Below are 10590 nucleotides of genomic sequence, written 5' to 3'. Positions count from 1 at the left end.
TCATGGAGGCCGTGTCTGAATTTGTACACAGCAACCAGAGAGGTAACAACACAACATGTGACCTCAATGATACTTTCTGAAGAATAGCGTTGTTTGTCCACCATGATGCTAATGTGTTCTGGGTGGTTGCTTACTCGCCCAAATCAATAGAGTTGAGCAACAGTAACCCTTGCCTTAAAAAATACTCTAACTACAAATACAGTGCCAATAAAAAGTATGTGAACCCTTTGAAATTAGCTGATTTTCTACATTAATTCTGTCTGGTGTGAACAACTCTCTTGAGGTCATTCCACAGCATCTCTATTGGGTTAATGTCTGGACTCTGACTGGGACACTTCTTTTTTTGAAGTCATTCTGTAGTGGATTTACTGTGATGTTTAGGGTCATTGTTCTGCAGCATCACCCAACTTCTACTGAGCTTCAGCTGGCACACTGCCATCCTAATATTATCCTGTAGGATATCTTGATAAACTTGGGAATTCATCTTTCCCTCGATGATGGGAAGTGGTCCAGACCCCGAACCAGCAAAACAGCCCAAAATCATGATGCTTCCTCCACCATACTTCACCGTCAGGATGATGTTTTCATGTTGGTTTGCGGTGCCCTTTTTAAGGCATATGTAGAGCTGTGTGTTCTTCCCAAACAATTCAATCATAGTTTCATCAGTTCACAAAACATTTTCCCCAGTAGTGTTGTGGAGAGTCAAGGTAGTCTTTGTCAAACTTCAGGTGTGCAGCAATGTTTTTGTTCGAAAGCAGCGGCTTCCTGCATGATGTCCTGCCATGGACACCATACCTGTTTAATGTTTTCTGTATAGTAGACTCATGAACAGAGATGTTAACGAGTTCCAATGATTCCTTAAAGTCTTTATCATCGAGTGTTCTTTAATACCTCATTGAGCATTCTGCTGTGTGTCCTTTGAGTCATCTTGACTAGACGGCCACTTCTAGTGAGAGTACCTATAGTACTACATAATCTCCATTTATAGACAGTTTGTCTAATTGTGGACAGATGAATATCTAACGGTTACTTCTAGTGAGAATACCTATAGTACTAAATCATCTCCATTTATAGACAATTGTCTAACTGTGGACAGATGAATATCTAACGGCCACTTCTAGTGAGAGTACCTATAGTACTACATCATCTCCATTTATAGACAGTTTGTCTAACTGTGAACAGATGAATATCTAACGGCCACTTCTAGTGAGAGTACCTATAGTACTACATCATCTCCATTTATAGACAGTTTGTCTCACTGTGGACAGATGAATATCTAACGGCCACTTCTAGTGAGAGTACCTATAGTACTACATCATCTCCATTTATAGACAGTTTGTCTCACTGTGGACAGATGAATATCTAACGGCCACTTCTAGAGAGAGTACCTATAGTACTAAATCATCTCCATTTATAGACAGTTTGTCTCACTGTGGACAGATGAATATCTCACGGCCACTTCTAGTGAGTGTACCTATAGTACTAAATCATCTCCATTTATAGACAGTTTGTCTCACTGTGGACAGATGAATATCTAATGGCCACTTCTAGAGAGAGTACCTATAGTACTAAATCATCTCCATTTATAGACAGTTTGTCTCACTGTGGACAGATGAATATCTAACGGCCACTTCTAGAGAGAGTATCTATAGTACTAAAGCATCTCCATTTATAGACAGTTTGTCTAACTGTGGACAGATGAATATCTAACGTCCACTTATAGTGAGAGTACCTATAGTACTAAATCATCTCCATTTATAGACAGTTTGTCTCACTGTGGACAGATGAATATCTAACGGCCACTTCTAGAGAGAGTACCTATAGTATTAAATCATCTCCATTTATAGACAGTTTGTCTCACTGTGGACAGATGAATATCTAACGGCCACTTCTAGAGAGAGTACCTATAGTACTAAATCATCTCCATTTATAGACAGTTTGTCTCACTGTGAACAGATGAATATCTAACGGCCACTTCTAGTGAGAGTACCTATAGTACTACATCATCTCCATTTATAGACAGTTTGTCTAACTGTGGACAGATGAATATCTAACGGCCACTTCTAGTGAGAGTACCTATAGTACTACATCATCTCCATTTATAGACAGTTTGTCTAACTGTGGACAGATGAATAGCTAACGGCCACTTCTAGTGAGAGTACCTATAGTACTAAATCATCTCCATTTATAGACAGTTTGTCTAACTGTGGACAGATGAATATCTAACGGCCACTTCTAGTGAGAGTACCTATAGTACTACATCATCTCCATTTATAGACAGTTTGTCTAACTGTGGACAGATGAATATCTAACGGCCACTTCTAGTGAGAGTACCTATAGTACTACATCATCTCCATTTATAGACAGTTTGTCTCACTGTGGACAGATGAATATCTAACGGCCACTTCTAGAGAGAGTACCTATAGTACTAAATCATCTCCATTTATAGACAGTTTGTCTCACTGTGGACAGATGAATATCTCACGGCCACTTCTAGTGAGTGTACCTATAGTACTAAATCATCTCCATTTATAGACAGTTTGTCTCACTGTGGACAGATGAATATCTAATGGCCACTTCTAGAGAGAGTACCTATAGTACTAAATCATCTCCATTTATAGACAGTTTGTCTCACTGTGGACAGATGAATATCTAACGGCCACTTCTAGAGAGAGTATCTATAGTACTAAATCATCTCCATTTATAGACAGTTTGTCTCACTGTGAACAGATGAATATCTAACGGCCACTTCTAGAGAGAGTACCTATAGTACTAAATCATCTCCATTTATAGACAGTTTGTCTCACTGTGAACAGATGAATATCTAACGGCCACTTCTAGAGAGAGTACCTATAGTATTAAATCATCTCCATTTATAGACAGTTTGTCTCACTGTGGACAGATGAATATCTAACGTCCACTTATAGTGAGAGTACCTATAGTACTAAATCATCTCCATTTATAGACAGTTTGTCTAACTGTGTACAGATGAATATCTAACGGCCACTTCTAGAGAGAGTACCTATAGTACTAAATCATCTCCATTTATAGACAGTTTGTCTCACTGTGGACAGATGAATATCTAACGGCCACTTCTAGAGAGAGTACCTATAGTACTAAATCATCTCCATTTATAGACAGTTTGTCTCACTGTGAACAGATGAATATCTAACGGCCACTTCTAGAGAGAGTACCTATAGTATTAAATCATCTCCATTTATAGACATTTTGTCTCACTGTGGACAGATGAATATCTAACGGCCACTTCTAGAGAGAGTACCTATAGTACTAAATCATCTCCATTTATAGACAGTTTGTCTCACTGTGAACAGATGAATATCTAACGGCCACTTCTAGAGAGAGTACCTATAGTATTAAATCATCTCCATTTATAGACAGTTTGTCTAACTGTGGACAGATGAATATCTAACGGCCACTTCTAGTGAGAGTACCTATATTACTAAATCATCTCCATTTATAGACAGTTTGTCTAACTGTGGACAGATGAATATCTAACGGCCACTTCTAGAGAGAGTACCTATAGTACTAAATCATCTCCATTTATAGACAGTTTGTCTCACTGTGAACAGATGAATATCTAACGGCCACTTCTAGAGAGAGTACCTATAGTACTAAATCATCTCCATTTATAGACAGTTTGTCTCACTGTGGACAGATGAATATCTAACGGCCACTTCTAGTGAGAGTACCTATAGTACTAAATCATCTCCATTTATAGACAGTTTGTCTCACTGTGGACAGATGAATATCTAACGGCCACTTCTATAGAGAGTACCTATAGTACTAAATAATCTCCATTTATAGACAGTTTGTCTCACTGTGAACAGATGAATATCTAACGGCCACTTCTAGAGAGAGTACCTATAGTATTAAATCATCTCCATTTATAGACAGTTTGTCTAACTGTGGACAGATGAATATCTAACGGCCACTTCTAGTGAGAGTACCTATATTACTAAATCATCTCCATTTATAGACAGTTTGTCTAACTGTGGACAGATGAATATCTAACGGCCACTTCTAGTGAGAGTACCTATATTACTAAATCATCTCCATTTATAGACAGTTTGTCTAACTGTGGACAGATGAATATCTAACGGCCACTTCTAGTGAGAGTACCTATAGTACTAAATCATCTCCATTTATAGACAGTTTGTCTAACTGTGAACAGATGAATATCTAACGGTCACTTCTAGTGAGAGTACCTATAGTACTAAATCATCTCCGTTTATAGACAGTTTGTCTCACTGTGAACAGATGAATATCTAACGGCCACTTCTAGAGAGAGTACTATAGTACTAAATCATCTCCGTTTATAGACAGTTTGTCTCACTGTGAACAGATGAATATCTAACGGTCACTTCTAGAGAGAGTACCTATAGTACTAAATCATCTCCGTTTATAGACAGTTTGTCTCACTGTGAACAGATGAATATCTAACGGCCACTTCTAGAGAGAGTACCTATAGTACTAAATCATCTCCATTTATAGACAGTTTGTCTAACTGTGGACAGATGAATATCTAATGGACACTTCTGGTGAGAGTACCTATAGTACTGAATCATCTCCATTTATAGACAGTTTGTCTCTCTGTGAACAGATGAATATCTAACGGTCACTTCTAGAGAGAGTACCTATAGTACTAAATCATCTCCATTTATAGACAGTTTGTGTAACTGTGGACAGATGAATATCTAACGGCCACTTCTAGTGAGAGTACATATAGTACTAAATCATCTCCATTTATAGACAGTTTTGTCACTGTGGACAGATGAATATCTAACGGCCACTTCTAGAGAGAGTACCTATAGTACTAAATCATCTCCATTTATAGACAGTTTGTCTAACTGTGGACAGATGAATATCTAATGGCCACTTCTAGTGAGAGTACCTATAGTACTAAATCACCTCCATTTATAGACAGTTTGTCTAACTGTGAACAGATGAATATCTAACGGCCACTTCTAGAGAGAGTACCTATAGTATTAAATCATCTCCATTTATAGACAGTTTGTCTCACTGTAGACAGATGAATATCTAATGGCCACTTCTAGGGAGAGTACCTATAGTACTAAATCATCTCCATTTATAGACAGTTTGTCTAACTGTGGACAGATGAATATCTAACGGCCACTTCTAGTGAGAGTACCTGTAGTACTAAATCATCTCCATTTATAGACAGTTTGTCTCACTGTGGACAGATGAATATCTAACGGCCACTTCTAGAGAGAGTACCTATAGTACTAAATCATCTCCATTTATAGACAGTTTGTCTCTCTGTGAACAGATGAATATCTAACGGTCACTTCTAGAGAGAGTACCTATAGTACTAAATCATCTCCATTTATAGACAGTTTGTGTAACTGTGGACAGATGAATATCTAACGGCCACTTCTAGTGAGAGTACATATAGTACTAAATCATCTCCATTTATAGACAGTTTTGTCACTGTGGACAGATGAATATCTAACGGCCACTTCTAGAGAGAGTACCTATAGTACTAAATCATCTCCATTTATAGACAGTTTGTCTAACTGTGGACAGATGAATATCTAATGGCCACTTCTAGTGAGAGTACCTATAGTACTAAATCACCTCCATTTATAGACAGTTTGTCTAACTGTGAACAGATGAATATCTAACGGCCACTTCTAGAGAGAGTACCTATAGTATTAAATCATCTCCATTTATAGACAGTTTGTCTCACTGTAGACAGATGAATATCTAATGGCCACTTCTAGGGAGAGTACCTATAGTACTAAATCATCTCCATTTATAGACAGTTTGTCTAACTGTGGACAGATGAATATCTAACGGCCACTTCTAGTGAGAGTACCTGTAGTACTAAATCATCTCCATTTATAGACAGTTTGTCTCACTGTGGACAGATGAATATCTAACGGCCACTTCTAGAGAGAGTACCTATAGTACTAAATCATCTCCATTTATAGACAGTTTGTCTATCTGTGAACAGATGAATATCTAACGGCCACTTCTAGTGAGAGTACCTATAGTACTAAATCATCTCCATTTATAGACAGTTTGTCTCACTGTGGACAGATGAATATCTAATGGCCACTTCTAGAGAGAGTACCTATAGTACTAAATCATCTCCATTTATAGACAGTTTGTCTAACTGTGGGCAGACGAATATCTAACGGTAACTTCTAGAGAGAGTACCTATAGTACTAAATCATCTCCATTTATAGACAGTTTGTCTCACTGTGAACAGATGAATACCTAAACTCTTCCAGATAACTTTGTAACCCTTTCCTGATTTATCCAAAGCAACACTTCTTGATCGCAGGTCTTCAGAGGTCTCGTGGTCCACGTCAGCAGATGCTTCTTGTGAATAACAAACTCAAAATGTTTAAGTGCTTTTTATAAGTCAAATTAGCTCTAACCCACACCTACAATCTCGCTTCATTAATCAGATGCCAGGTGTGCCAACTCCAGACTCTAAATAGCATTTGTTGACATCATTAGCCTAGGGGTTCACTTACTTTTTCCATCCTACTCTGTGAATGTATAAATTATGTTTTCAATGTGTACATGAACAATACAATAATGTGTGTTTTATTAGTTAAATGAGATTGTGTTTGTTTATTATTGTAGCTTAAATGAATATCAAATCAGATTTTAAGACAAAGTTATACATTAATGCAGGTAACTCCAAAGGGTTCACATGATATTTCTTGTCAATTTATTTAACACAACCTACACAAATACTCTCTCACCCTTTTCAGATAGTTCGAGCAGCTGTTACAACTGATGCTGATGGGCATCAAGGAAAGGATGTTATCAAGGAGTGCGCTGGACAGAAATTCCAAGTGTCCCGTCTCCTCCTTTATCTAAACTCCGCCCTCGGCCCCGCCTCCGATGTGCTGCTGGAACCGTACCTTCTCTGCTGGGAGGAGCTAATCAAGTATGACACCCTCCGTTTCAAATATAACTAATATATTTTGTATCACATTGAGTTTTATACAAATTTTAAACTGATAACTGAAAATGATTTAGATGGCAATTAACATGAAGGCAAATGTTTTCTACCGCTTTTTTTTTGGCTGCTGCATGCAATTTTTCACACTCAAATTGAAAAGCTCAATATTTACACATTCTGTGGACTAACTGCAAAAACATTGGTCTAATTTTTTATTACTTTTTATGTGGTCCTCACTTTGTAAACATGTAATTCTGCTTCTTTTCACTCCATCTCCCTCTAAATAGTCCTTTATTCCACTTAATGGCTGGAATTACTAGAATTGTATTTTCGTCTATCACATTCCATCACAATATATAGATGTGAACTGTAGGGGCGCTCTAACACATTTTACCCCTCACAGATGTGAACTGTAGGGGACGCTCTAACACATTTTACCCCTCACAGATGTGAACTGTAGGGGGCGCTCTAACACATTTTACCCCTCACAGATGTGAACTGTAGGGGGCTCTAACACATTATACCCCTCACAGATGTGAACTGTAGGGGGCTCTAACACATTTTACCCCTCACAGATGTGAACTGTAGGGGCGCTCTAACACATTATACCCCTCACAGATGTGAACCGTAGGGGGCTCTAACACATTATACCCCTCACAGATGTGAACCGTAGGGGGCTCTAACACATTATACCCCTCACAGATGTGAACTGTAGGGGCGCTCTAACACATTATACCCCTCACAGATGTGAACTGTAGGGGGCTCTAACACATTATACCCCTCACAGATGTGAACCGTAGGGGGCGCTCTAACACATTTTACCCCTCACAGATGTGAACTGTAGGGGCGCTCTAAAACATTTTACCCCTCACAGATGTGAACTGTAGGGGCGCTCTAACACATTTTACCCCTCACAGATGTGAACTGTAGGGGCTCTAACACATTTTACCCCTCACAGATGTGAACTGTAGGGGCGCTCTAACACATTTTACCCCTCACAGATGTGAACTGTAGGGGGCTCTAACACATTTTACCCCTCACAGATGTGAACTGTAGGGGCGCTCTAACACATTTTACCCCTCACAGATGTGAACTGTAGGGGGCTCTAACACATTATACCCCTCACAGATGTGAACTGTAGGTGGCTCTAACACATTTTACCCCTCACAGATGTGAACTGTAGGGGGCTCTAACACATTTTACCCCTCACAGATGTGAACTGTAGGGGCGCTCTAACACATTATACCCCTCACAGATGTGAACTGTAGGGGGCTCTAACACATTATACCCCTCACAGATGTGAACTGTAGGGGGCTCTAACACATTATACCCCTCACAGATGTGAACTGTAGGGGGCTCTAACACATTATACCCCTCACAGATGTGAACTGTAGGGGGCGCTCTAACACATTATACCCCTCACAGATGTGAACTGTAGGGGGCGCTCTAACACATTTTACCCCTCACAGATGTGAACTGTAGGGGGCGCTCTAACACATTTTACCCCTCACAGATGTGATCTGTAGGTGGAGCTCTAACACATTTTACCCCTCACAGATGTGAACTGTAGGGGGCGCTCTAACACATTTTACCCCTCACAGATGTGAACTGTAGGTGGAGCTCTAACACATTATACCCCTCACAGATGTGAACTGTAGGTGGCGCTCTAACACATTATACCCCTCACAGATGTGCTCGTCCATAGACATTCAGTCTAATGTTCGGTTCCAGCAACACCCTCATTATTTCATTGAATAGCTCGGCCTCTGAGTGGACTACAAGCTCATTAGAAAGATGAGATCCTCCCCTTTGAGATGTTATAAACATTTTATCATCAGTAGTTGATAACTTACATTTCTGATTATTTGTTTTGCATGCTTTTCCTAAGGAACTGCATATTTTGTTGTGGACATCTAAGATATAAAATTTTATTATTCATACAAACAATCTCACAGACAAGTTAAAAAAGCAAATTGTTTAGGAACTCCCTAATGTAAAAGCAGATATAAAGTTTTTAGTTATTTAGGTCTTACAGCAGCAGTTATCGGAGCATAAATGAGTCGTTTGTATTTGATGACTTACAAAAATCAGATTTCACTTTGTGATTTTTTTGAAAATCTTTTGAACTGTGTTATTAGTGCAACAAATTAAACTATAGAGTAACATTTCTGAGAGTGAGAGCTTTCATTTGATATATGACTTGTCCATTTGACTTTTATATTCATATTCATATTTCTACCACATTACCTCTAGGGGGCGATGATTTGCAACACCGATGATTTCAGGCCTTATTTTGGTATTTTAAGTAACATAAATGCAGAAGTGATGTTATCTCTGACAAGTTCAGATTCTAAGCTTTCAAACAATACCTCACATGCCTGACATATGCATATGGAGATATTTTCACGATGTAGCGCCCCCTTTTGGACCCGCCTGCGGAGTTAAAGAGGTTGCTTAAAACATTTCTTCTGAACATTTTTTAAAAACTGTACAGATTATTTTTATTAAAACAAACAGATTTCATCATCTCCTTTTTATATATAAAGGTCTCATTAAAACTGACTCGGAAACCATTTCGTTCCATTGAACGTCTGGAAAATCCATTATAAAAATACAAATTATTACATGTTTTAAACTATGATTATCTAAACAAAAAGTGAAATAAGCAAACCTTTTCAATATTTATTGTGTGAAAATGATCCAAAAATTATGACTGTCCCACAATAGTGCAAAAAAGTGTGAAAATATAATTTAATTGTGTGTCTTTAGGATATATAAAATGTTAGCTATGAAATTAGCCTTAGAAAGACGAAGGAGTCGGTCATTTTATGAAGTTGAAGAAACGTTGTGTTTGCAGGTTTATGGAGTCTCTTGGTCCTCTGGTAGGATTTTTCACTCATAAAGTTGAGGAGAAGATCATCCTTATTCGACAGCTGTCGCAAGAAGAATCTGAGAAACATCTCAACAGAAGCGTTGCTCCTGAGCCCGCCCACAATTATAAACACTTAGCCCCGCCCACTTCGCCACACGCGTATCACTCTGTACGCTCCATGCTGGAGGCTGAACTGCAGAGGGGCGTGGTCTCCTTTGACACGGAGACGCCCTCCGGAAGTCGGACTTTGCTCCGCCTCCATCGCTCATTGCTCTGGTTACAGCTGTTGCTGGAGAAGCTGGGGGCGGAGCCTGAGGAGCGAAGCATGGGCGAACTGTGCCGCGACGCTTATACGGAGGTTTTAGCGCCACATCACCCCTGGCTGGTGCAGCGCGCAGCGGAACTGGTGTTCAGAGCGATGCCCGACCGCAGCGTGTTCCTGCAGCTGGTGTGCGTACAGACGCAAGAGGAGGCGGAGCCTGTGATACACGTCATTGTCGCAGCCATTCAAGAAATTCATGACAGAACGCAGAAAGAGCTACAGCTCAGAAACATGCTGGACCTGCCTTAAAGGAACCGTTCACTTCTGTCATCACTTACACTTTTGCAGAGGACAGTAATGCCGTATGTGCACACCAGATGTCGCTGTTTCACTAAATTCAAGTCTGTGTTCTTTTTTAAATTATTTATGAGTTGTTTACATATTTTGTAGCTCCATTATTGTATATTACAAGGTTAAAACTCCCAAATAAATCAT

The 10590-nt window shown here is 39.2% G+C and overlaps 1 protein-coding gene and 1 long non-coding RNA gene across 2 annotated transcripts; one reads left to right on the top strand and one right to left on the bottom strand.

Annotated features, from left to right (window-relative positions):
* Positions 1-3: 3 nt before the first annotated feature.
* Positions 4-10590, top strand: gltpd2a (glycolipid transfer protein domain containing 2a; the record flags this gene model as incomplete). Its single annotated transcript, XM_052091618.1, has 3 exons — positions 4-42; positions 6768-6946; positions 9819-10590. Coding segments are annotated over 3 exons (804 nt in total), but the record flags the coding sequence as incomplete, so codon positions are not given.
* Positions 3087-4031, bottom strand: LOC127618799 (uncharacterized). Its single transcript, XR_007967507.1, has 3 exons — positions 3969-4031; positions 3539-3710; positions 3087-3194 (listed from the first exon to the last, which is right to left on the bottom strand). It is a non-coding gene; the product is annotated as an uncharacterized LOC127618799 (long non-coding RNA).

Source organism: Xyrauchen texanus, chromosome 25, assembly GCF_025860055.1.
Source record: "Xyrauchen texanus isolate HMW12.3.18 chromosome 25, RBS_HiC_50CHRs, whole genome shotgun sequence".
NCBI classification, from domain to species: Eukaryota; Metazoa; Chordata; class Actinopteri; order Cypriniformes; family Catostomidae; genus Xyrauchen; species Xyrauchen texanus.
The sequence above is the reverse complement of the archived record's forward strand: the minus strand, read 5'-3'. Positions and strand labels throughout refer to the sequence as shown.